The sequence below is a fragment of the Anthonomus grandis genome, chromosome 14 (genome assembly GCF_022605725.1).
Source record: "Anthonomus grandis grandis chromosome 14, icAntGran1.3, whole genome shotgun sequence".
NCBI lineage: Eukaryota > Metazoa > Arthropoda > Insecta > Coleoptera > Curculionidae > Anthonomus > Anthonomus grandis.
The window spans coordinates 4,702,695-4,730,693 of NC_065559.1; the positions used below are offsets into that span (position 1 = coordinate 4,702,695).

General features: G+C 35.0%; 1 protein-coding gene across 1 annotated transcript; it reads left to right on the forward strand.

Moving 5' to 3' along the window:
* Positions 1-27,886, forward strand: LOC126744577 (mitochondrial import receptor subunit TOM70). The gene is made up of 6 exons (XM_050452047.1): positions 1-527; positions 17,490-17,773; positions 17,827-18,150; positions 22,904-23,151; positions 23,204-23,424; positions 27,655-27,886. The coding sequence occupies exons 1-6, from the start codon at positions 121-123 to the stop codon at positions 27,815-27,817; spliced, it is 1,647 nt and encodes a 548-aa protein (XP_050308004.1). The 5' UTR covers positions 1-120; the 3' UTR covers positions 27,818-27,886.
* The last annotated feature ends 113 nt before the right edge of the window (positions 27,887-27,999 follow it).

The window sequence follows — 27,999 nt, forward strand, 5'->3', positions numbered from 1 at the left end:
TACACGAGTCTTGCGAAATGTCAGAAAATTAACAACTAACCTCGCCTCATTATCGGTGTTTATTTGGCACCTAAAGTACCCACTTTTACCAATAATTTTGTTTAAATAAATCGCCAGAGGATGGTTTCTAGCGGTGGCGGTTTGTCGTCGTTAAAATGGCAAATTGCGCTTGGCTTAGGTGCTGCAGGAGCAGTAGGGATCGCTTATTGGTACCTAAGGTCTAGCAAAACGCAGTCCTTACAATCCTTGGAAAAATCACCGATTGAACAAGAAGAAACGCCGTTCCAAAGGGCACAAAGGTACAAAACTGAAGGTAATGAACTGTTCAAGCGTGGCAAGTATGATGAAGCCATCGCGTCATACAACAAAGCCATCGAAATCATTCCCGAAGAGTACAAGACAGATTTGTCTATGTACTACCAGAATAGAGCGGCAGCTTATGAGCAGCTTAAGAAGTGGAGTGCTGTTATCGCGGATTGTGGGAAAGCCATAGATTTAAATCAGAAATATGAAAAAGCTCTATATAGGTAAGTTCAAATCATGGATTCATTTAGGCCTGTTGTGTTATGTAACAGTCAAAATTTAAATGTTTGTCACATTCATTTAAAGATGTTTTATGTTTAAATGTGTAGATCTGAGAGTGTTTTTTATCCTATATTTCATGCATCTAATAATGATGAACAAGTTACCTATTGCCTCATAAAGCCAATAATTAAAAATAATATTTATAATGAATGGTTTAGAGAATTCAATCAATAAAAATATTATTAGTGACAAATAATGATAATTATTGATAATATTGTCTTTAGTTAAGTGTCCGTTTTGATTAGTTATGGTCCCTGATAAACAAAAGTGCTTTGACAAATTAATGACTTATCATATTATAGTATTATTCACACAGTAAATACTTTGTTGTAACTGTATTGTATTCGAGAGATTACAAGTTTTGCCCTTATTATTTATTCTAATTTCTATGGGCAACCTCAACCTTGGTTTTTTAATTGAAAATTTCTGTTGACCTTTTTCATTTTTTCCAACTTAGACCTTTGTACACAAGGACTATTAAAAAACACTTGATCTTGGTTAACTACTCAGATTGTCTATGATTTTATTTAAGAACTCTACATATTCTATGAGATAATATTTAATTTTTAAAGATCAAATCTGTTGCATATATTTATTTATTTATTGAATTACAGTATCAACAGCCATAGAGGCCAACTATCTATAATATATTTAAGTATTTACTAAAAAAACTACCCACATTCATATTATCACATATCAGACATGAGACTGAGAATCAAAAAGTCTAATGTCAATAATTTCTGTAAAATGTCTTAAATCTGTAATAGCAATATCAAGGTCAGAGGCATTAATATTTAAATTATTAACACGTTGACTGCCCGACATATATCAGAACTTGGGTCAGGTGCGCCGGGAGTGTTTTATTAATTTTGTTTTCTAATAAGTAGATTTTAGATCCAAATATAGTAGCAAGAGACACTTTTTTTTGTATTTGACCTTGTTTAGAAGCATGTATAATATGTATACATGCGGCACAGTATTATTTTTTTATCAATCTGCTCTGTGTAAGTAAATACTATACACAACCGCTAAAATTTATACATATGCCTGTCCAGGTAAACCACCAATATGTGTTGAATGTTTTTTTGTAATTCATAAAGCCAAATTAAAGTAATAAAGGGGTTTTCCATATTTTTATCAATTATGCCATTTTTTTCACAATGTTCTAAATATTTGGTGTATTTTTCCATTAGTTTAGAAGTAATTTTTAGTTATCACCTTCTATTTTTTTTTAATAAAACATTTTCCAATTTACTTTATGTTACATTTCCTAACCTAAAATGTGGTATTTTCTTACTAAGAAACAAAGAAAATCCTATCCAACTTAGACCCGCATTATTGGGCACTTTTTTGCAATGCAAAATTTAAAACAGCTATATTTTCAAAAAATAGAAAAATATTTTCACGCCAATCACATTATATGTTAGTCCTACGCCGGACAAATATAGAACCCATAAGAAATACACGTAATGTCGTAAATATGCGTAAATCGTATACACGCGGCCTGCAGTCATCAATAGAACTATGTATATATTTTATACACATGGCGCCAGTGACACACACGCTGTGTATAATATATATACACATGGCAGTCAATGTGTTAAACATTCTATATATTGTAAGTTCTTGTATATATCAAGATGAAAAAATTTTCTTTTTCTGGTGTTACCAACATTAATGAAGAATGGCAGCATTGTCATAATTTGAGGAGCATCAATCTTATTTGTTAAAATTTTATAAATGTATACTAAGGATGTTTTAATCTGCCAATTTTCTAGGGATAATCTGTTAAATATTTTCAGAAGCAAATTATGGTTATAACCTTGTTCGGGATAATATCCAAATCTCTTAAAAAACATATATTTTAAAAATTTGGGGTGTACACGCTCTATGGTTTGAATCCAGATGTCATATTGTGGAGACCAAATTATGCTTTCATATTCTAACTTCGGTAAAACCAGATTATCAAACAGTTTAAAACAACACTCAACATTAAAGTTTTTGGTAGTTCTAAGTTCTAATAACAAAACCCATTATTTTGTGTGCCTCAGTAACTAAAAAGCTAAATTACAGTCAACAATTACACCTAAATAATTTTCATTGTTGGAATGTTCAAGCTGGGTACTGCAAATATTATTGCTATATTTAATTCTATTTTTGTTAAGTGTCAGCGACATTGCTGAACATTTTTTATTATTGAAATGAAATGAGTTTGCATTACACCAATCAACAACCCTATCTAAATCATTCTGCAGAGAGATGCAATCAATTAGAGAGGTAATTTCCATGTAAATCTTAAAGTCATTGTTAAAAAGTAGTTTTTGTGAATCATTACAAACAGAAGCAATTTTATTTATGGCAACCAAAAATAACAGAGGTCCCAAATTGGAACTTTGGGGAACTCCTGAGGTACTAGTGTAAACATCACCCCTGGCGCCTGTAATTTCTACATACTGTTGTCTATTCTCTAAATAGGAAGAAATTAACTGAATTAAATCTGTAGTTAAATTATTTTCATAAAGAAATGTCGGTATTTATGACATCAACCTGTTTTAAATATTAGTCCAGTCAGTAAAAGTGTTATGATTTAAGATTTTTACATCTGTCTTGTTGACACAAACCTACAATAAAGTTATATAATGTATAACATAAGAAAATATGTATAGTATTTATTTATGCTAACAACATTTTAAAATATTTAATCTAATTTTCTTGACACAAACTATTAAATTCTAAATGTAAATGTAGAGATTTTTTTTTTCGAATTCGAACTAACTATACCAGCGGATTGTTCTCGTCAAGTAGATCACGAAAATACCGGGTTATAAGGGAATCCGAGCAGAACTTAAAAATCGAGTATTTTTTCGACCTCGTTTTTGAGGCCAAAAATGGGCATCAAAAATGCCATATCTCGGCTATTATAAAAGCTAAGACCTTGCGGATGGTCTTGTTGAATTCAAAATGACGAAACTAAGACAAAACCGTTGGAATTTTCCCGATAGCTCCCATAGAAGTCGAGATATCAGCCTTCAAAGTTTGGGTTGTTTCGTTTTTCATGTATACCCCCCCGTATCGATTTTTTTCAGAAAAATATTTTTTTTTCGAATTCGAACTAACTATACCAGCGGATTGTTCTCATCAAGTAGATCACGAAAATACCGGGTTATAAGGGAATCCGAGCAAAGCTAAAAAATCGAGTATTTTTTCGACCTCGTTTTTGAGGCCAAAAATGGGCATCAAAAATGCTATATCTCGGCTATTATAAAAGCTACGACCTTGCGGATGGTATCGTTGAATTCAAAATGACGAAACTAAGACAAAACCGTTGGAATTTTCCCGATAGCTCTTATAGAAGCCGAGATATCAGCCTTCAAAGTTTGGGTTTTTTCGTTTTTCGGGTATACCCCCACGTATCGATTTTTTTTAGAAAAATATTTTTTTTTCGAATTCGAACTAACTATACCAGCGGATTGTTCTCATCAAGTAGATCACGAAAATACCGGGTTATAAGGGAATCCGAGCAGAACTAAGAAATCGACTATTTTTTCGACCTCGTTTTTGAGGCCAAAAATGGGCATCAAAAATGCCATATCTCGGCTATTATAAAAGCTAAGACCTTGCGGATGGTATCGTTGAATTCAAAATGACGAAACTAAGACAAAACCGTTGGAATTTTCCCGATAGCTCCTATAGAAGCCGAGATATAAGCCTTCAAAGTTTGGGTTTTTTCGTTTTTCGGGTATACCCCCACGTATCGATTTTTTTTAGAAAAATTTTTTTTTTTCGAATTCAAACTAACTATACCAGCGGATTGTTCTCATCAAGTAGATCACGAAAATACCGGGTTATAAGGGAATCCGAGCAAAACTAAGAAATCGAGTATTTTTTCGACCTCGTTTTTGAGGCCAAAAATGGGCATCAAAAATGCCATATCTCGGCTATTATAAAAGCTACGACCTTGCGGATGGTCTTGTTGAATTCAAAATGACAAAACTAAGACAAAACCGTTGGAATTTTCCCGATAGCTCCTATAGAAGCCGAGATATCAGCCTTCAAAGTTTGGGTTTTTTCGTTTTTCGGGTATACCCCCACGTATCGATTTTTTTTAGAAAAATATTTTTTTTTCGAATTCGAACTAACTATACCAGCGGATTGTTCTCATCAAGTAGATCACGAAAATACCGGGTTATAAGGGAATCCGAGCAAAACTAAGAAATCGAGTATTTTTTCGACCTCGTTTTTGAGGCCAAAAATGGGCATCAAAAATGCCATATCTCGGCTATTATAAAAGCTAAGACCTTGCGGATGGTATCGTTGAATTCAAAATGACGAAACTAAGACAAAACCGTTGGAATTTTCCCGATAGCTCCTATAGAAGCCGAGATATAAGCCTTCAAAGTTTGGGTTTTTTCGTTTTTCGGGTATACCCCCACGTATCGATTTTTTTTAGAAAAATTTTTTTTTTCGAATTCAAACTAACTATACCAGCGGATTGTTCTCATCAAGTAGATCACGAAAATACCGGGTTATAAGGGAATCCGAGCAAAACTAAGAAATCGAGTATTTTTTCGACCTCGTTTTTGAGGCCAAAAATGGGCATCAAAAATGCCATATCTCGGCTATTATAAAAGCTACGACCTTGCGGATGGTCTTGTTGAATTCAAAATGACGAAACTAAGACAAAACCGTTGGAATTTTCCCGATAGCTCCCATAGAAGTCGAGATATCAGCCTTCAAAGTTTGGGTTTTTTCGTTTTTCGGGTATACCCCCACGTATCGATTTTTTTTAGAAAAAATTTTTTTTTTCGAATTTGAACTAACTATACCAGCGGATTGTTCTCATCAAGTAGATCACGAAAATACCGGGTTATAAGGGAATCCGAGCAAAACTAAGAAATCGAGTATTTTTTCGACCTCGTTTTTGAGGCCAAAAATGGGCATCAAAAATGCCATATCTCGGCTATTATAAAAGCTAAGACCTTGCGGATGGTATCGTTGAATTCAAAATGACGAAACTAAGACAAAACCGTTGGAATTTTCCCGATAGCTCCTATAGAAGCCGAGATATCAGCCTTCAAAGTTTGGGTTTTTTCGTTTTTCGGGTATACCCCCACGTATCGATTTTTTTTAAAAAAATATTTTTTTTTCGAATTCGAGCTAACTATACCAGCGGATTGTTCTCATCAAGTAGATCACGAAAATACCGGGTTATAAGGGAATCCGAGCAAAACTAAGAAATCGAGTATTTTTTCGACCTCGTTTTTGAGGCCAAAAATGGGCATCAAAAATGCCATATCTCGGCTATTATAAAAGCTAAGACCTTGCGGATGGTATCGTTGAATTCAAAATGACGAAACTAAGACAAAACCGTTGGAATTTTCCCGATAGCTCCTATAGAAGCCGAGATATCAGCCTTCAAAGTTTGGGTTTTTTCGTTTTTCGGGTATACCCCCACGTATCGATTTTTTTTAGAAAAATATTTTTTTTTTCGAATTTGAACTAACTATACCAGCGGATTGTTCTCATCAAGTAGATCACGAAAATACCGGGTTATAAGGGAATCCGAGCAAAACTAAGAAATCGAGTATTTTTTCGACCTCGTTTTTGAGGCCAAAAATGGGCATCAAAAATGCCATATCTCGGCTATTATAAAAGCTAAGACCTTGCGGATGGTATCGTTGAATTCAAAATGACGAAACTAAGACAAAACCGTTGGAATTTTCCCGATAGCTCCTATAGAAGCCGAGATATCAGCCTTCAAAGTTTGGGTTTTTTCGTTTTTCGGATATACCCCCACGTATCGATTTTTTTTAGAAAAATATTTTTTTTTTCGAATTCGAGCTAACTATACCAGCGGATTGTTCTCATCAAGTAGATCACGAAAATACCGGGTTATAAGGGAATCCGAGCAAAACTAAGAAATCGAGTATTTTTTCGACCTCGTTTTTGAGGCCAAAAATGGGCATCAAAAATGCCATATCTCGGCTATTATAAAAGCTAAGACCTTGCGGATGGTATCGTTGAATTCAAAATGACGAAACTAAGACAAAACCGTTGGAATTTTCCCGATAGCTCCTATAGAAGCCGAGATATCAGCCTTCAAAGTTTGGGTTTTTTCGTTTTTCGGGTATACCCCCACGTATCGATTTTTTTTAAAAAAATATTTTTTTTTCGAATTCGAGCTAACTATACCAGCGGATTGTTCTCATCAAGTAGATCACGAAAATACCGGGTTATAAGGGAATCCGAGCAAAACTAAGAAATCGAGTATTTTTTCGACCTCGTTTTTGAGGCCAAAAATGGGCATCAAAAATGCCATATCTCGGCTATTATAAAAGCTAAGACCTTGCGGATGGTATCGTTGAATTCAAAATGACGAAACTAAGACAAAACCGTTGGAATTTTCCCGATAGCTCCTATAGAAGCCGAGATATCAGCCTTCAAAGTTTGGGTTTTTTCGTTTTTCGGGTATACCCCCACGTATCGATTTTTTTTAGAAAAATATTTTTTTTTTCGAATTTGAACTAACTATACCAGCGGATTGTTCTCATCAAGTAGATCACGAAAATACCGGGTTATAAGGGAATCCGAGCAAAACTAAGAAATCGAGTATTTTTTCGACCTCGTTTTTGAGGCCAAAAATGGGCATCAAAAATGCCATATCTCGGCTATTATAAAAGCTAAGACCTTGCGGATGGTATCGTTGAATTCAAAATGACGAAACTAAGACAAAACCGTTGGAATTTTCCCGATAGCTCCTATAGAAGCCGAGATATCAGCCTTCAAAGTTTGGGTTTTTTCGTTTTTCGGGTATACCCCCACGTATCGATTTTTTTTAAAAAAATATTTTTTTTTCGAATTCGAGCTAACTATACCAGCGGATTGTTCTCATCAAGTAGATCACGAAAATACCGGGTTATAAGGGAATCCGAGCAGAACTAAGAAATCGACTATTTTTTCGACCTCGTTTTTGAGGCCAAAAATGGGCATCAAAAATGCCATATCTCGGCTATTATAAAAGCTACGACCTTGCGGATGGTCTTGTTGAATTCAAAATGACAAAACTAAGACAAAACCGTTGGAATTTTCCCGATAGCTCCTATAGAAGCCGAGATATCAGCCTTCAAAGTTTGGGTTTTTTCGTTTTTCGGGTATACCCCCACGTATCGATTTTTTTTAGAAAAATATTTTTTTTTCGAATTCGAACTAACTATACCAGCGGATTGTTCTCATCAAGTAGATCACGAAAATACCGGGTTATAAGGGAATCCGAGCAAAACTAAGAAATCGAGTATTTTTTCGACCTCGTTTTTGAGGCCAAAAATGGGCATCAAAAATGCCATATCTCGGCTATTATAAAAGCTAAGACCTTGCGGATGGTATCGTTGAATTCAAAATGACGAAACTAAGACAAAACCGTTGCAATTTTCTCGATAGCTCCTATAGAAGCCGAGATATCAGCCTTCAAAGTTTGGGTTTTTTCGTTTTTCGGGTATACCCCCACGTATCGATTTTTTTTAGAAAAATATTTTTTTTTTCGAATTCGAACTAACTATACCAGCGGATTGTTCTCATCAAGTAGATCACGAAAATACCGGGTTATAAGGGAATCCGAGCAGAACTAAGAAATCGACTATTTTTTCGACCTCGTTTTTGAGGCCAAAAATGGGCATCAAAAATGCCATATCTCGGCTATTATAAAAGCTAAGACCTTGCGGATGGTATCGTTGAATTCAAAATGACGAAACTAAGACAAAACCGTTGGAATTTTCCCGATAGCTCCTATAGAAGCCGAGATATCAGCCTTCAAAGTTTGGGTTTTTTCGTTTTTCGGGTATACCCCCACGTATCGATTTTTTTTAGAAAAATATTTTTTTTTCGAATTCGAACTAACTATACCAGCGGATTGTTTTCATCAAGTAGATCACGAAAATAATGGGTTATAAGGGAATCCGAGCAAAACTAAAAAATCGAGTATTTTTTCGACCTCGTTTTTGAGGCTTTGAGGCCAAAAATGGGCATGAAAAATGCCATATCTCGGCTATTATAAAAGCTAAGACCTTGCGGATGGTATCGTTGAATTCAAAATGACGAAACTAAGACAAAACCGTTGGAATTTTCCCGATAGCTCCTATAGAAGCCGAGATATCAGCCTTCAAAGTTTGGGTTTTTTCGTTTTTCGGGTATACCCCCACGTATCGATTTTTTTTAGAAAAATATTTTTTTTAGAAAAATATTTTTTTTTTCGAATTCGAACTAACTATATCAGCGGATTGTTCTCATCAAGTAGATCACGAAAATACCGGGTTATAAGGGAATCCGAGCAAAACTAAGAAATCGAGTATTTTTTCGACCTCGTTTTTGAGGCCAAAAATGGGCATCAAAAATGCCATATCTCGGCTATTATAAAAGCTACGACCTTGCGGATGGTCTTGTTGAATTCAAAATGACGAAACTAAGACAAAACCGTTGGAATTTTCCCGATAGCTCCCATAGAAGTCGAGATATCAGCCTTCAAAGTTTGGGTTTTTCGTTTTTCGGGTATACCCCCACGTATCGATTTTTTTTTAGAAAAATAATTTTTTTTCGAATTCGAACTAACTATACCAGCGGATTGGTCTCATCAAGTAGATCACGAAAATACCGGGTTATAAGGGAATCCGAGCAAAACTAAGAAATCGAGTATTTTTTCGACCTCGTTTTTGAGGCCAAAAATGGGCATCAAAAATGCCATATCTCGGCTATTATAAAAGCTAAGACCTTGCGGATGGTATCGTTGAATTCAAAATGACGAAACTAAGACAAAACCGTTGGAATTTTCCCGATAGCTCCCATAGAAGTCGAGATATCAGCCTTCAAAGTTTGGGTTTTTCGTTTTTCGGGTATACCCCCACGTATCGATTTTTTTTAGAAAAATATTTTTTTTAGAAAAATATTTTTTTTTTCGAATTCGAACTAACTATATCAGCGGATTGTTCTCATCAAGTAGATCACGAAAATACCGGGTTATAAGGGAATCCGAGCAAAACTAAGAAATCGAGTATTTTTTCGACCTCGTTTTTGAGGCCAAAAATGGGCATCAAAAATGCCATATCTCGGCTATTATAAAAGCTACGACCTTGCGGATGGTCTTGTTGAATTCAAAATGACGAAACTAAGACAAAACCGTTGGAATTTTCCCGATAGCTCCCATAGAAGTCGAGATATCAGCCTTCAAAGTTTGGGTTTTTCGTTTTTCGGGTATACCCCCACGTATCGATTTTTTTTAGAAAAATAATTTTTTTTCGAATTCGAACTAACTATACCAGCGGATTGGTCTCATCAAGTAGATCACGAAAATACCGGGTTATAAGGGAATCCGAGCAAAACTAAGAAATCGAGTATTTTTTCGACCTCGTTTTTGAGGCCAAAAATGGGCATCAAAAATGCCATATCTCGGCTATTATAAAAGCTACGACCTTGCGGATGGTCTTGTTGAATTCAAAATGACGAAACTAAGACAAAACCGTTGGAATTTTCCCGATAGCTCCCATAGAAGTCGAGATATCAGCCTTCAAAGTTTGGGTTTTTCGTTTTTCGGGTATACCCCCACGTATCGATTTTTTTTAGAAAAATATTTTTTTTTCGAATTCGAACTAACTATACCAGCGGATTGTTTTCATCAACTAGATCACGAAAATACCGGGTTATAAGGGAATCCGAGCAAAACTAAGAAATCGAGTATTTTTTCGACCTCGTTTTTGAGGCCAAAAATGGGCATCAAAAATGCCATATCTCGGCTATTATAAAAGCTACGACCTTGCGGATGGTCTTGTTGAATTCAAAATGACGAAACTAAGACAAAACCGTTGGAATTTTCCCGATAGCTCCCATAGAAGTCGAGATATCAGCCTTCAAAGTTTGGGTTTTTCGTTTTTCGGGTATACCCCCACGTATCGATTTTTTTTAGAAAAATAATTTTTTTTCGAATTCGAACTAACTATACCAGCGGATTGGTCTCATCAAGTAGATCACGAAAATACCGGGTTATAAGGGAATCCGAGCAAAACTAAGAAATCGAGTATTTTTTCGACCTCGTTTTTGAGGCCAAAAATGGGCATCAAAAATGCCATATCTCGGCTATTATAAAAGCTAAGACCTTGCGGATGGTATCGTTGAATTCAAAATGACGAAACTAAGACAAAACCGTTGGAATTTTCCCGATAGCTCCCATAGAAGTCGAGATATCAGCCTTCAAAGTTTGGGTTTTTCGTTTTTCGGGTATACCCCCACGTATCGATTTTTTTTAGAAAAATATTTTTTTTAGAAAAATATTTTTTTTTTCGAATTCGAACTAACTATATCAGCGGATTGTTCTCATCAAGTAGATCACGAAAATACCGGGTTATAAGGGAATCCGAGCAAAACTAAGAAATCGAGTATTTTTTCGACCTCGTTTTTGAGGCCAAAAATGGGCATCAAAAATGCCATATCTCGGCTATTATAAAAGCTAAGACCTTGCGGATGGTATCGTTGAATTCAAAATGACGAAACTAAGACAAAACCGTTGGAATTTTCCCGATAGCTCCCATAGAAGTCGAGATATCAGCCTTCAAAGTTTGGGTTTTTTCGTTTTTCGGGTATACCCCCACGTATCGATTTTTTTTAGAAAAATATTTTTTTTTCGAATTCGAACTAACTATACCAGCGGATTGTTTTCATCAAGTAGATCACGAAAATAATGGGTTATAAGGGAATCCGAGCAAAACTAAGAAATCGAGTATTTTTTCGACCTCGTTTTTGAGGCCAAAAATGGGCATCAAAAATGCCATATCTCGGCTATTATAAAAGCTAAGACCTTGCGGATGGTATCGTTGAATTCAAAATGACGAAACTAAGACAAAACCGTTGGAATTTTCCCGATAGCTCCTATAGAAGCCGAGATATCAGCCTTCAAAGTTTGGGTTTTTTCGTTTTTCGGGTATACCCCCACGTATCGATTTTTTTTAGAAAAATATTTTTTTTTCGAATTCGAACTAACTATACCAGCGGATTGTTTTCATCAAGTAGATCACGAAAATAATGGGTTATAAGGGAATCCGAGCAAAACTAAGAAATCGAGTATTTTTTCGACCTCGTTTTTGAGGCCAAAAATGGGCATCAAAAATGCCATATCTCGGCTATTATAAAAGCTAAGACCTTGCGGATGGTATCGTTGAATTCAAAATGACGAAACTAAGACAAAACCGTTGGAATTTTCCCGATAGCTCCCATAGAAGTCGAGATATCAGCCTTCAAAGTTTGGGTTTTTCGTTTTTCGGGTATACCCCCACGTATCGATTTTTTTTAGAAAAATAATTTTTTTTCGAATTCGAACTAACTATACCAGCGGATTGGTCTCATCAAGTAGATCACGAAAATACCGGGTTATAAGGGAATCCGAGCAAAACTAAGAAATCGAGTATTTTTTCGACCTCGTTTTTGAGGCCAAAAATGGGCATCAAAAATGCCATATCTCGGCTATTATAAAAGCTAAGACCTTGCGGATGGTATCGTTGAATTCAAAATGACGAAACTAAGACAAAACCGTTGGAATTTTCCCGATAGCTCCCATAGAAGTCGAGATATCAGCCTTCAAAGTTTGGGTTTTTCGTTTTTCGGGTATACCCCCACGTATCGATTTTTTTTAGAAAAATATTTTTTTTTTCGAATTCGAACTAACTATATCAGCGGATTGTTCTCATCAAGTAGATCACGAAAATACCGGGTTATAAGGGAATCCGAGCAAAACTAAGAAATCGAGTATTTTTTCGACCTCGTTTTTGAGGCCAAAAATGGGCATCAAAAATGCCATATCTCGGCTATTATAAAAGCTACGACCTTGCGGATGGTCTTGTTGAATTCAAAATGACGAAACTAAGACAAAACCGTTGGAATTTTCCCGATAGCTCCCATAGAAGTCGAGATATCAGCCTTCAAAGTTTGGGTTTTTCGTTTTTCGGGTATACCCCCACGTATCGATTTTTTTTAGAAAAATAATTTTTTTTCGAATTCGAACTAACTATACCAGCGGATTGGTCTCATCAAGTAGATCACGAAAATACCGGGTTATAAGGGAATCCGAGCAAAACTAAGAAATCGAGTATTTTTTCGACCTCGTTTTTGAGGCCAAAAATGGGCATCAAAAATGCCATATCTCGGCTATTATAAAAGCTAAGACCTTGCGGATGGTATCGTTGAATTCAAAATGACGAAACTAAGACAAAACCGTTGGAATTTTCCCGATAGCTCCCATAGAAGTCGAGATATCAGCCTTCAAAGTTTGGGTTTTTCGTTTTTCGGGTATACCCCCACGTATCGATTTTTTTTAGAAAAATATTTTTTTTAGAAAAATATTTTTTTTTTCGAATTCGAACTAACTATATCAGCGGATTGTTCTCATCAAGTAGATCACGAAAATACCGGGTTATAAGGGAATCCGAGCAAAACTAAGAAATCGAGTATTTTTTCGACCTCGTTTTTGAGGCCAAAAATGGGCATCAAAAATGCCATATCTCGGCTATTATAAAAGCTACGACCTTGCGGATGGTCTTGTTGAATTCAAAATGACGAAACTAAGACAAAACCGTTGGAATTTTCCCGATAGCTCCCATAGAAGTCGAGATATCAGCCTTCAAAGTTTGGGTTTTTCGTTTTTCGGGTATACCCCCACGTATCGATTTTTTTTAGAAAAATAATTTTTTTTCGAATTCGAACTAACTATACCAGCGGATTGGTCTCATCAAGTAGATCACGAAAATACCGGGTTATAAGGGAATCCGAGCAAAACTAAGAAATCGAGTATTTTTTCGACCTCGTTTTTGAGGCCAAAAATGGGCATCAAAAATGCCATATCTCGGCTATTATAAAAGCTACGACCTTGCGGATGGTCTTGTTGAATTCAAAATGACGAAACTAAGACAAAACCGTTGGAATTTTCCCGATAGCTCCCATAGAAGTCGAGATATCAGCCTTCAAAGTTTGGGTTTTTCGTTTTTCGGGTATACCCCCACGTATCGATTTTTTTTAGAAAAATATTTTTTTTTCGAATTCGAACTAACTATACCAGCGGATTGTTTTCATCAACTAGATCACGAAAATACCGGGTTATAAGGGAATCCGAGCAAAACTAAGAAATCGAGTATTTTTTCGACCTCGTTTTTGAGGCCAAAAATGGGCATGAAAAATGCCATATCTCGGCTATTATAAAAGCTAAGACCTTGCGGATGGTATCGTTGAATTCAAAATGACGAAACTAAGACAAAACCGTTGGAATTTTCCCGATAGCTCCCATAGAAGTCGAGATATCAGCCTTCAAAGTTTGGGTTTTTTCGTTTTTCGGGTATACCCCCACGTATCGATTTTTTTTAGAAAAATATTTTTTTTTCGAATTCGAACTAACTATACCAGCGGATTGGTCTCATCAAGTAGATCACGAAAATACCGGGTTATAAGGGAATCCGAGCAAAACTAAGAAATCGAGTATTTTTTCGACCTCGTTTTTGAGGCCAAAAATGGGCATCAAAAATGCCATATCTCGGCTATTATAAAAGCTAAGACCTTGCGGATGGTATCGTTGAATTCAAAATGACGAAACTAAGACAAAACCGTTGGAATTTTCCCGATAGCTCCCATAGAAGTCGAGATATCAGCCTTCAAAGTTTGGGTTTTTTCGTTTTTCGGGTATACCCCCACGTATCGATTTTTTTTAGAAAAATATTTTTTTTTTCGAATTCGAACTAACTATATCAGCGGATTGTTCTCATCAAGTAGATCACGAAAATACCGGGTTATAAGGGAATCCGAGCAAAACTAAGAAATCGAGTATTTTTTCGACCTCGTTTTTGAGGCCAAAAATGGGCATCAAAAATGCCATATCTCGTCTATTATAAAAGCTAAGACCTTGCGGATGGTATCGTTGAATTCAAAATGACGAAACTAAGACAAAACCGTTGGAATTTTCCCGATAGCTCCCATAGAAGTCGAGATATCAGCCTTCAAAGTTTGGGTTTTTCGTTTTTCGGGTATACCCCCACGTATCGATTTTTTTTAGAAAAATATTTTTTTTTCGAATTCGAACTAACTATATCAGCGGATTGTTCTCATCAAGTAGATCACGAAAATACCGGGTTATAAGGGAATCCGAGCAAAACTAAGAAATCGAGTATTTTTTCGACCTCGTTTTTGAGGCCAAAAATGGGCATCAAAAATGCCATATCTCGGCTATTATAAAAGCTACGACCTTGCGGATGGTCTTGTTGAATTCAAAATGACGAAACTAAGACAAAACCGTTGGAATTTTCCCGATAGCTCCCATAGAAGTCGAGATATCAGCCTTCAAAGTTTGGGTTTTTTCGTTTTTCGGGTATACCCCCACGTATCGATTTTTTTTAGAAAAATTTTTTTTTTTTTTCGAATTCGAACTAACTATACCAGCGGATTGGTCTCATCAAGTAGATCACGAAAATACCGGGTTATAAGGGAATCCGAGCAAAACTAAGAAATCGAGTATTTTTTCGACCTCGTTTTTGAGGCCAAAAATGGGCATCAAAAATGCCATATCTCGGCTATTATAAAAGCTAAGACCTTGCGGATGGTATCGTTGAATTCAAAATGACGAAACTAAGACAAAACCGTTGGAATTTTCCCGATAGCTCCCATAGAAGTCGAGATATCAGCCTTCAAAGTTTGGGTTTTTCGTTTTTCGGGTATACCCCCACGTATCGATTTTTTTTAGAAAAATATTTTTTTTTCGAATTCGAACTAACTATACCAGCGGGTTGTTCTCATCAAGTAGATCACGAAAATACCGGGTTATTTTTCAAAGATGTTTGATTGCTTAGATCAAGGAATATTGCTGCAGAATCTCTCACATTACGGCTTTAGGGGTACACCATTGAAGTGGCTGCAATCCTACCTTACTAATAGGAAACAGTTTGTTAAGGGAATTAATAATGGTCTATCAGCGGATCAGAACATTGAGCATGGAGTTCCTTAAGGCTCAGTTTTAGGCCTGCTCTTGTATTTAATATACATAAACAACCTCACTTCTTCAAACATAAAAGGACTTTTTACCTTATTTCCTGATGATACATCAATTCTATAGCTAGGTAAAGACTCAGATATTTTAAGGGGCATGACTGATCGTGATATTAGAGCAATAATGGAATGGTGCAACAATAATAGGTTGGTCTTCAATATCTCCAAGACCAATATTTTATCTTTTAAGTGCTCTATTGCAGACATATTCCTAAACGATGTTCAACTGGATAATAAAGATAGTTATAAGTTTTTGGGGGTATTTATTAATACTAGATTAAAGTTTTTTGGAACATATTAGTATTCAGAATGTGAGGAAAAAACTGACTCCTGCTTGCTATGCTATAAGAGTAACCAGAATTAACTTAGGCCAGGATATAGCGAGGGGGATATATTTTGCCTTGATGGTCGAATCACACTTGAGATATGGTATTCAATTCTGGGGGTTTACAAACAGTAAACTCATTCAATCTATATTCTCCAGAAGAGGGCTTTGCAGTATTTGTGTGGGGTCAGTCCTAGGGAGCATTGTAGGCCCCTGTTTATTTGAGAGAAGATTCTTACTGTTACCTGCATTTTTATTCTTATAGACAGTGGATATTTTGATAATGCAGCGAGAATAACAGGATTTAATAGTAATAATTTGGGATTGCCCATTTCAAGAACTGCATTACCAAAGAATTTAATTTTTGATATTTTGGGATAAATTTTAACTGTAAACCGCCTTATTTTATTTAGATGATTTTTGCCACTTATCTGTTATTTTATTTATATCACTTTTATTTTTTCACTTTTGTGAATTGAATCCGGCTGTATTATTGATCATATACTATATTTATGTTTTTATTTATATATCTGTACTTATATTTTATTGTATTTTTAGTTTTATTTACTCACTACATTGATTTTTTTTTTCTGTTCCTTGTCATTATGTTGTGTCCCCTTGAAGCAGCTTGACTCGGTCAAAAATTTGGAATTTTTGCAAGTCCTATTACTCTCTTCCGCCACATTAAACATACTATAAATAGACTTAATAAGCTGCAAGGATTTATCAAAAGAACTTGAAAATGTCTCAGCATTGAATGCACTATATATTCGCCTAGTGACATTTCTTCTTGGATTTTCCAATAAAATTTTGTCACCTCATTTTCTGATCCATATTGAAAGGCTTGTAAATGTATTGGTCTTCTTTATATTCACCTTTGCAGAGCAATCTATTTACTAAATATTCCTATTAACAAAATAGCTTCTACAATTAATACATTTGCAAAAGATCCTAATTTTTTTTTGGTACTTCTTTAAATAAATTTCAGTCAGTAAGTAATTTTCAGCTAGGGCAACTATTTTGGGATAGAACTTCAATTAAAATCAATACTTACCTCATTAATAACTAATAAGCTTACCTTCTGTCAGGGGTTCTTTCCTTAAATAAAACTTACTCTTAGTGCTTCCTTTTATAAATGAAGCTACTTGTTTATTAGATTGTTAGAATTCATAAACTGCCATAGTGATACCATTCATGCAATACTAACATTATAGTGAATAATTTTTTCACTGTAACACACTCAGCTGTTGAATTCCTGTAAATTTCCTAGAAATTGTTATTGAAATAACAAAAAGGCTGGATCGGGATCACTAGTATTAGACTTAATTAATCTTAGTCTTAAAACTTAATTAATTAATCTTAACTGTTCTATGGTTGGAACCTTTGATCTGACATTCCAATCACAAAAAAAATTTACCACTAACTGACACTCTTTATTTTATTCTCGACATGTCTTTAATAACTCTAGTCACTTCTTCAAAATTTGAATATATTATTCTTTGATTGTTTATGCTTATTTTAGGCGAGCAAAAGCCCTTGAAATGACAAAAGACTGGGAAAACGCCTTAGACGACGTCACAGCCCTGTGCTTAATACAAAATTTTGGCAACCAAAATGTTTTAATGATGGCAGATAGAGTACTTAAAGAGCTAGGCAGGAAAAACGCCTCGGAGGCAGTAAGAACCCGAAAACACATTATTCCTTCTAAAAACTTTATTAAGACATATTTTGCGTCATTTTCTGAAGATCCTGTGTATAAAAAGATCATGGAAACTACAGACCCTTTAGGGCAAGGAGAGTTAAAAGGTAAGTGAAAAATTAAGAATCCGTCTTTAGTTCATTGATAAAAACTTTTGTAGGATTCCTAAAAGCAAAGCTGGCTTTTGCCACAGAAAAATACGAAGAGATCATACCGGCCTGCACTGAGGAACTAAATCTCAGCGAGTCCGAATCCAATTTTAAGGCCGAAGCACGTTCGCTACGGGCCTCCTTTTACTTCCTCACCGGACAGTTTAAAGAGGCTGTTGAAGACTTAACTAACAATATCGAGTCAGATTCGGCCGATCTTAAAATAAAGGTAAATGCCCTTATTAAGAGATCGTCCATTTATATGCAGACAGAAAAATTGGACGAATGTTTAAACGATTTTGATAAAGCTGAAATTTTGGGACCTGATAACTCAGGTAAGGCATTCATTTATTTATTAGTTATTTATATAAAGTTTAGGAAGTATGTGACCACTAGGCACCAGATTACCCCAGTTGGTGGTCAACGTTAATTAAAAGTAGTCTCCTAGTAAAAAAATTACAATTTTGGTCAAAAGTCACTTATATTAACCCTTTGAGGACGGAATTAATTAAATTACGAAGAAAACAGTTACTACCAAAAAATCTTTATTTAAATGGGTATTTGAACATAAAATAGTATAAAAAAAATAAGATAAAAAAATAAACGGCGGTTATCTGGACTAACCACTAGCCACTCACTATGGTTTGTGGAAATCGTAAAAACAGTTTCTTACATCTTTCAGGCATAATACGACGTTACATGTTGAGCACTTCCATACGGTTCGATGTGTTTCCTTGCGGCTACTGCATTGGGCACATCTAAGAGAAGTAGTGTGAATGGGCATATGAGCATTTTTATAGGTACAAGAGGTTTGAATTTATTTGGGGGTTTCTCTGCAATTTTCCGACCACGTTTCGGATTCTGGATTTGAACCAACTAAGCCACTCACTACAGAAAGCCGAAACTGTTTCAAGGTCATATCATTTGGCATTCTTTGTTTGAAGATGATGTAGGAATTAATGACTGTAGCATCCACAAAGTACCAAAAAATTCGGTGCCACCATTTTCGTGACTTCCTATCTATTTCATACAGTGAGTTTAACATGTCAAACTTGTCGACGTACCCCATGTGCCGGTTATAATCGTTAACAAGTGATTGGCATTCTACATCTTCTTTAGAGCCGTCTTTTTTTCTTTTAGAAGCAGTTTCCAGGTTGGCAGGATCGTGAACATTTGAAATAAAAAGAACGCTTTTTCTATCCATCCACTTCAAGGCTACAATTCCTCCTGTAGATACCCGATAGTCCGATTCTCCTCTTTTCAAATGCTTATCGTCACGCAAGTCGTTTGGCATATTTTTTCTATTTTTTCTGGCGGTTCCACATGCATAAATGCCTTCCAATAGTAAACTATTTTGCAGTTCAACCGACTTAAAAAAGTATAATTTATGCTTCTTACCAACTAATTCTCTAGGTAAGTCCTTTATAACCCTGGCACCTTCCCGGATTTTTCAGTAAGATTTGAAACTTTACCCGTATAAATCTGAAATTGCGACATAAATCCTGTTTCGTCACTTCTTACCCACACCTTGTATCCCCTCTTGATCGATTTCATCGGCATATATTGTCGAATGCTGCTTCTTCCTTTGAATCGTATCATAGATTCGTCTATGGCTTGGTACTCACTTGGCATAAATGAATTTTGATAAGAATTTGATAAGGCATAAAGGACTGGGCGAATTTTGTAAAGCTTGTCATAATTGTCATCTTGCTTCGTTGTTATTCAAATGTAAGTTGCTCAACAACCAGCCAAAGCGATCCCTGGTCATAGCAGTACTTATATAATCATCTCTAAGTTCAATTCTGGACAACCAATAATCACGATAGCTGGGAATAGGTTTTAATCCCATCAGAAGGTAGGAACACTTTTATTTCAGTAGAACTTTCTAGATCTTGTGGTATAACGGGTCCAGTATTTTCCTGTGTACCGAATGTTGTCTGCTTTGTCCACTGTATTGTAGTATTTCTAAGCTCTAACTGTAATTGCGCCAAAGGAACCTCATCTTCAGATTCCCATTCATAGTTCGATATAACTATAGCTGCAGGTATATCTTGCTGTTCCTCGACATCTTCTAATATATCAACGTCTATTGCCATAAATCCAAAATGTCCTCACCGTCACAAATATCATCTTCGGTAACGGAAGACACCTTTGATTTGTTATCAGATGGTATGCTACTGATTAAATTTTCAAAATCGCCAGGAGGTAGATTTTATAATTCTTCCCACCTCCAATAAACCCTCTGTGAAATAAATCACTAGTAATAAAAAATATCTATAGCAAATGTATATTTCGACTCCTATTAGATTTGGAAATCACCAAGAACCGCCTGAGACTATTAAAGTCAAAGTCTTTATTTCAAACCATTCGTAAATTTCCTGTAAACCTTTTCTGATATCTCTCAGATTTACTGATGCCTGGTGGTTAGACCGGGATACCACACATTTGTTTTACAAAAATAAAAGTAATGGGCATAACAAATTAATGATAACTAGCAAAACAATTAATTTCTAACAAATAATTATAAAGAAAATATGTTTTTACCTGCCATTTTTTATCAAAACCACTTCAAAACGTGAAGCAAATGCACTTGTTTACACCAAAACAAAACAATCCTTTCACACTAACCAAATATCGAAATAAAAACCGAATTTATTGCCATCTAGAGCATGCTTGTAATATTTCCATATAATATACTACTTGGCAAAACACTATGCATTGTGGTTAGATCAAATGACCGCTAGACGTTTACGTACAAATTTAATAAATTGTTGTTAGCTCAGCTAACCACTGGTCCTGAAAGGGTTAAGATTGAAAATAGGTTACACATATTTCGCCCCTAGAGGCATCATCAGACCTAAATAAAAATATTACCACCTTTCTAAGCCTAAGGAAATACAAGATCTTCGTTCTATAAATATTTTATCAGTTCTCTCTAAGATTATAGAAAAACACATATTGTCAAATCTGGAAACACATAGATTCATTTGAATTAATTCTTTTCGTAGTACAACAACCACGTTAGTAAATCTCACAAATAAAATAAGATCCGCTCAAGATAAAAGTCATAGTACACTTCTAGCTTTATTAGATTTTGGTAAAGCTCTTGACATGAGCTCTCATGAGTTACTTCTAGCGAAATGAAAATTTATTGGTTTTTCTGTCCAGGCTTTAACCCTAATGTCAAATTATCTAAGCAACAGAATCCATTGTGTCTCCGTTATTAAAGATGGCATCTTAGAGAAATCGACTTATTTAAATATTACAATTGGTGTGCCACAAAGGTCTATTTTGGGGTCACTCTTGTTTTCTACATATGTTTCAGACGTGTATCAAACCTTGCAATACTCTAAATTACAACAATAAGCAGATGACTCCCAGGTATACAAATTTTACACTATTAAATTACAATACTATACAAACTCAATTAAATAGTGACCTAAATAAATATGCACAAAGTCGTAACTTAAATTTAAATCTCACAAACAAAAAGAAGAGTTTAAATAAATTTAAAATTTTTTTATCATCTAAAGTAAAGTATAGCTCATGCAAAAGTCTTGTGTTGTCATCATCATCATTGAGATATTGTTTATGGTGAATCACTCACAAGAATGTTGTATCGTAAAATCCAAAAATTACAAAACTCCTTATTTAAATAATAATTTGATTTTAAATATGGAAAACAGGAGAAAGAGTCATATGTTTAATTTTATTTATAGAATTCTCAAAACAGGTCAGCCAGTGTATTTAAAGGATTTATTTAATAGTTTTTATCATAATTATAATACATGACACATTGACCATTTTAGACTAGATAGGTCAGCTAATTATCAAAAATCATTTGACTACATTGCAACCAGGTTTTGGTATAACTTGACAAGAGAGGTCAAGACTTTTAAGCAGCAAAAGTTCTCGTATATTTTGCAATTTTGTTGTTGATACATTGTACAGCATGTCACATAAATAATTTAACAGCAAATTCTTTTTAAAAAAAGAATGAGGTTAAGGTAAATTTTCCTAGTCCAAAAGTCAAAGACAACCAAGATACAGGGTGATAACGTTAATGTAATTTTTTTGAATTTTTTGTTATAAATTTAGCATTTATTCTTTGTTTTTAACAAAATTTAGACAATGGTTTTTTTATATGGCAAATCTTAAGATTAAGTCATAGAGGATGCCATCGGCAACATTTTGGTTTTTTTTAAACGCATAATTTAATTTTTTATTTTAAATATGCATTGTGCGAACAGTTTTGCTTAAAAAAAGGTACCTACACTTCAAAAATCCCGCTGCGATTAACTCTTTTTGAGATTTTTATCTTTAAATTGCTTTATTCGAGTGAATAATAAAATACAAGTTAAATTTAAAATTAAAATTAAAATTATAAATATTTGCCAGTAAATGATAGTCATGAATGGAGTAGTATATATCATGGTGTATTAAATCATGTCTCAGTATATTTTTTAGTACATTTTAAAACTCTTATTGAAAGATCAGCCTATTAATTCTTTTAAAAAATAATTGCTCATTGCTAAATGACTTAACAGCAGTTAATATTTTTACCATTAATAATTGCATGTATCCCCCATATGCACAAATCTAATGGGTTAAAGTCTGGACATGCGGGTCAAGTCTTCGACTTCCATACGCAATAAGTAACAATAATCAACATAAATAACAACAAGAACTAGAAATTTAAAATATGCCAATCCTAACAAAGTTATAGTTTAATAAAAAATAAAAATCTTACTGGTGACGTCCTCTTTGAAATAATTTTAAAAAAAGTTAATATTAAGATATGCCATATAAAAAAAACCTTTTTTCAAATTTTCTTAAAAAAGAAGAATAAATGCTAAATTTTTGGCTAAAATTCAACTTTATCACCTTGTATCTTTGATGTCTTTGACTTTCGGACTAGGAAAATTTAACATAACCTCATTCTTTTTTTAAAAGGAATCTGCTGTTAAATTATTTAGCACATTATAAGACACCCTGAATAAATAAATATACAATAGACGCCCTGTAGAAAGTCATTAAAACATAATTTTGACGTGAACAAATTAGTAATCTCATTATTTACTCTCCCAGACGTCTTCCATCATAGAGGTCAGGTTCTATTACTGATGGAAAAAACAGAAGAAGCCCGTGCCGATTTCCAAAAAGCTGTCAAACTAAACCCCAATTTCCCTATCGCGGTCGTACAGAAGTGCTACACCGACTACAGACATGCGATGCAATCGCAAGACATCGGAGTTTTAATGAAAAGTTTGCAAGATTTCAGAGAGGCCATTTTGAAGTTCCCCAATTGCCCAGAGACTTATATCTTATTTGCGCAAGTAATCGAATATTCTTGTTTGTTTTAGTTACTTCTAAAACGAATTATTTTAGGTACAAACGGAAAGACAAGAATTTCAAGAGGCAGAAGAATTGTATCAGAAAGCGATGAAAGTGGATGAGAATAACGCGAGTGTGTACGTTCACAGAGGCCTGTTAATGCTCCAGTGGAAGGGTGACATTGAAAATGCCGTTCGGTTAATGAGGCAAGCCATTAGCATTGATGAAAAATGCGAGTTTGCGTATGAAACGTTAGGAACCGTGGAAGTACAAAGGCAAGTAAAAGTCTTAGTTTATTTTGTCAATTATTAATAATTAAGTTATAGATTAAAAGAATATAGAACAGCGGCATGTTTTGGCAAGTTAGTCAGCAAGGATTGGGAATTTCATGCCAAAAGTCATTTTATATGCACGAGCCGTGATAAAAAGTTCATCATGGTTTTTCTAATTAATATTTCGAATGTTTTCTTGTTGACATCTATAAAGTTAAAGGCAAATTATCTTGGCAAAGTTGCATCTGATACTTAAATTTAGCCATAATTCCAGGATGACTTTTTTTTCTTGTGTAGGAAAGATGAGTCTTTGCAAACTCCAAACAGGGCTCAATATATTTATTTGAAAGGAGCAATTTCTTGTCTGTTTTTCTTGAAAACAACCCAGTTTCTGTATAACTACAGCACATACTTTTATACTTTTTCAGTTTATATTTGTTAAATTATATTTTTCCTAATCGGCCTGTTTGTTTCTCGCGATACAAGTAATTGGTCTATGATGTTTAAATGCTTTAAATAAAGAATAATAAGGAAGAAAATATACATATCAATATTATATTTTTTTAAATATTTATTGGAAGATCCTAGTGGAGAAATCACCACTGTCTTCTCCTTATTCTCGTTACTTTAGCCTCTTGCTTTGGTAAAGAACTCAACCAGTGGGTTATATCTTACTTTTCTCTCAGTGTGCTTGTTTTGTCTACAAATACCCCTTTTCTCAATTTTCCTTATAGCCGCTATCTCACTATCCGTGAAGTCGCTGTTTAATATCATTTCATCGCTCTTCTTCACAAACTTATGCCATTTAAGTAGTCTGCAAAATAATTGATGTCGATCGTTGGGTTTATCCAGGTTTCATTTAAGATTTGAATAACAGGTTTTACTATATGCAGTAAATGGATAGTTTTTGGGTAGCCGTTTCTGATGCTTTGTCATTCAATTTATGGCATTTGCGTTGATCACTAGGTCTTTACTGATGGGTTTTCTTTAGGTGTTTTTGAGATCTGTTCTTCAGAAGCTGTCTGATCCATCTGGTCTTCCCTTCTTTTACCAGGGGTGACAGTTTGGTATGTTTCTATTTCTAAATTTTCTGCTTCCTTTACTTTGTGCAAGACTATCTTCCTTACTCCCTCTGTAAGGGTGTTTCTTGCAAGCACCTGCTTTAGTAGTTCCTTGATCTGGATTGGTTCTTTGTTTAGGGTTGAGGTCCTTGATCTGGATTCGGATTCTCGGTCAGTTTGGTAATATTTGTTCTATATTTTTTCATTTTATTTAGAGTGCGTAAGCGAAGGCACTTTTGGCTTTGTTACCCGAACTGTAGCTGCATCAGATATGCGTAACACGTTCTACCTTATCCTTTAGTTCTGAAAACCACCTAAATTTACCGCATTAAGATCACGATTAAAAACTAACATCATAAATCCTTTCTCCACTGGTTCAATAAATAACTTGGTGGTTGGAGTACTCATATCTCTATGTTTAACATTAACCAATTAATTTAATATGTTATTTTTTATTTTAGTGACTCAGTTAATTGTTTTTAGTTTTTTAGATTTAGTTTGATATAAGGTCAAATAAGTCTTTACAATTTATTTCTTTATGCCAAATAAGTTAAGAGCTTTCGTTGTAAATTATGAATCATAAATTAACATTGATGAACTTTAATGTATATTTTTTGAGAACATACAAACTATCCAAATATCTTCTTCTTATCACGAAGGTTGGCAATCCATATAGCTAACATTATCCTGGATACAGCAACTCTAAAAATCTCAGTGGAAGTGCACCCATCTTCTGATGTCTTTCTCATTTTCTAATCTTCCCTGAATCTTTCCTTCAATTATCAGCCACAGTAATTCGTATTTTTCACCTCTCATGATATGATCTATGTGTCTTGTTTTTCTCTCTTTAATGATTTGTATTCTTCTTAAGACCTCTTCGTTTTGTAACTCGGTGAATCCACGAGATACGAATCATGCGGCGACATACGTACATGTCAAAAGCCTCGATCCTTCTCTTAGTTATCGGATCGAGAGTCTAGCCTTCAAAATCGTACAATAATAGAGTGCTCTTAAGCTGACAATCAATGGCAACGGCCAAAGGTGTGCAATAAAATATTTACGCCGTTGTTAGGTGACGGAAGTTCGTGAAGAGCAGGTAAATGATATTATTTCCAGGTAATATATTTTTACTACCCTACACCTGTGGCTTTAGGAACTTCCGTGGCCTAGAAATGGCCTAAAGATTTTACAGCACGACGCCATCTCATTTGGGACTACTCTACACTGACGATGTAGCACTGACCATGCGCATTCTGAGTTTCAAGCTGCTCAAATCAAGGCTGGTGAAGAACTGCTTCATTCTGGGTGGGCAATTTTCCTGACTTGCTCAATTCTAGAACGTATCTCCCGTTTTGAGTCGATTATGGTGCCAAGATATGTGAAGGCTGATATCTGTTCAATATTTCTGCCATTGATCAAAAGCGTTCCGGTGATATGTGCCTTGGAGAAAATGATTAATTTGGTCTTGGAAGTGTTCATGAAATCCTTATTTATTCTTCGCGTTTCTTAGAAATCCGTGTATGGATTATTCTTACGAATATTTTGATGACATGGAACATCAGACTAATTGTGGGATAGACACTAAGAGGAGTTTGGCTTTTTTGGAATCGCCACCAAAGTAGACTTGAGCCATTCGGATCGGACCTTTTCTGCACTGTAGATGGTGTTGAATAATTTAACCAAAAGCTCTAGGCCTTTGTCTTCTTGGTCCGTTTTTCTGAATGGTTATTGCATGGATAACTTCGCTCTTTTGTAAAGTCCCTTCTCTCTGTCATCATCCACCTCTGTGAGAGACCTCGGCCGTCATCATCGAACATTTCCCATTTTTAAAATTTTTCTTCGATCCGATTATTCGCATGTCTGCGGATTCCCACCTGCTTATTACTCTCCATTCCTGTCAGCTCTTTTACCTTCTTGTGCTATGTTAAAGGAATCATGTTTTTGCTGCAGTGACTTAATTTCTCGGACAGATACAACTTCCTTGCTTTTCTACGGTTAGTCCTCACGGTCCTGTTTATCTCCTCATACTTCAGAGGTATTCCCTTGCACTTCCTTCTCTCAGTCCATTAGTTGCAGAATTTTCTCTGTCATCCGTAACTTTCTCTTTTTGTTTTCCTTAAACCCAATGTCGGGTACATTGTAAATATTAGTATGCACGTATCTAATTTGGAAAGTAAGAATTCCATCCAATTAAAATAAAAAATCCACCGGTTCTACCAATTCCACTTTAGGTAACCTCAAATAGGACCTTACCTAAACCCCCACCTCTAGTCTCCCTGTGCAATCGCAACCATTAATACTATTACCCACTATTTCGATCGCATCTCAAAATGGCCATGCACTTTTTCTCTTTTTGTCCATCTACTTTATATTTTTTAGTCTATTTACGGTGTGTCTAGTATTTGGTTTGTGTTTTCTGCATTGTCCAGTAATTACTCCTTGGTTTCTACCTTTTCTTAGGGTCTTCTGGACCTCTGGGACGTTGAATTTCTTACGTACCTTCCTAGAGTCATTGGACACAGATTGTCTAATTTTTCATTGTTTTTGCTTATGATAAGCTAGGGTTCAGCATCTTTGTCTGTGTATTTCATAGTTTCTTCTCTGTGACGAATCATGCATTTTTGTGTACCAAGGCTATGCGACTCTTTTTGCTAGCAGCTTAATATTAGAGTAAAAAGCTACTTAAAATAAAACAAGCAGAAGCAGGGGCTGTTCTTTACTAATCTACCTTACTTACCACAATTATCTCAATCAATCTCATCAATCAAGGGAATACCTACACTTCTATTGACAAACCTATGTAAAATCACAAATTGGAGAAGAATATTTGCGTGGAAGAGTTTTGGTTTCACTAACTAAAAAAGAACTTAAATTTATCAGGATTTTAAACACCTTATTAGCGGAATAAACGCGGATTTATTTTTTATCCGCCACTGTAATTAGGCCGTTAGAAAAGCCGGATGTAAACCCACTACATCGACCACGCTTTATTGTAGTGAATATTTCGTTCCCCGTCATCCTTGTACATTGGCTCTTTTATTTGCGCACCTCAGAATGCAAAACCCTTTAAATCAACTATAGTAAAACAGTTTGATACTTGTTAATCGTTATGTTTTAAACGCTAAAATCTTTTCGTATACCCGGGATTTTAGCTAAAAATAATTTGTTTCAGGGGTAACCTAGTGATAGCGATTGAGCTCTTTAACAAAGCGATCGGGTTAGCGAGATCAGAAATGGAGATGATCCACTTATTCTCGTTGAGGGACGCGGCTGCGTCACAACTAAAGGTTGCCACGAAATTGGGCATCGGCCTGCAACTTATGAAAGGGTTGTAGCCGTTTTAATCAAATAAAATGAGCATCTTAGTTGTAAATTTCTGTTAATATATTCTTTTATACATGTTATTATTTTGTTTTCAGTTTGTTGATGCATTTATTAGGCTAATATCAGTTTTGAAAAAGATTTTAGTGAAAAGTTAGTTGTATATGCAGTTTGTAGGTATTAAATAAAATGTTTG